At 65.3% G+C, this 213-nt stretch overlaps 1 protein-coding gene across 1 annotated transcript in view; it reads left to right on the plus strand.

Moving 5' to 3' along the window:
- The first annotated feature begins 111 nt into the window (after positions 1–111).
- The window catches only part of PLGRKT (plasminogen receptor, C-terminal lysine transmembrane protein), a 28266-nt gene continuing 28164 nt past the window's right edge, over positions 112–213 (plus strand). The window contains exon 1 of the mRNA XM_010141411.1: positions 112–192. Within this exon, the coding sequence (XP_010139713.1) occupies positions 112–192 (81 nt within the window). The remainder of the gene's footprint in view (positions 193–213) is intronic.

A 213-nucleotide genomic window follows, 5' to 3' on the forward strand; every position in this document is an offset into this window, starting at 1 on the left:
CGCCACCTCCCCGGCGCTGGCTGCTTCCGGGGCAGGGAGGTCGAGGAGACCCGCCTACGCTTCTCGCCGCGCCGGTGTCTCCTCCCTCGTCTCTGCGCGCTCAAGGGCACGATGGGGTTCATCTTCTCGAAGTCCATGAACGACAGCCTGAAGGCTCAGCAGGAGTTTATGCTCATGAACTCACGGCTTCAGGTAACGGCTACGGCGGGCGGC

The sequence above is a fragment of the Buceros rhinoceros genome, unplaced genomic scaffold (assembly GCF_000710305.1).
Source record: "Buceros rhinoceros silvestris isolate BGI_N320 unplaced genomic scaffold, ASM71030v1 scaffold3068, whole genome shotgun sequence".
NCBI lineage: Eukaryota > Metazoa > Chordata > Aves > Bucerotiformes > Bucerotidae > Buceros > Buceros rhinoceros.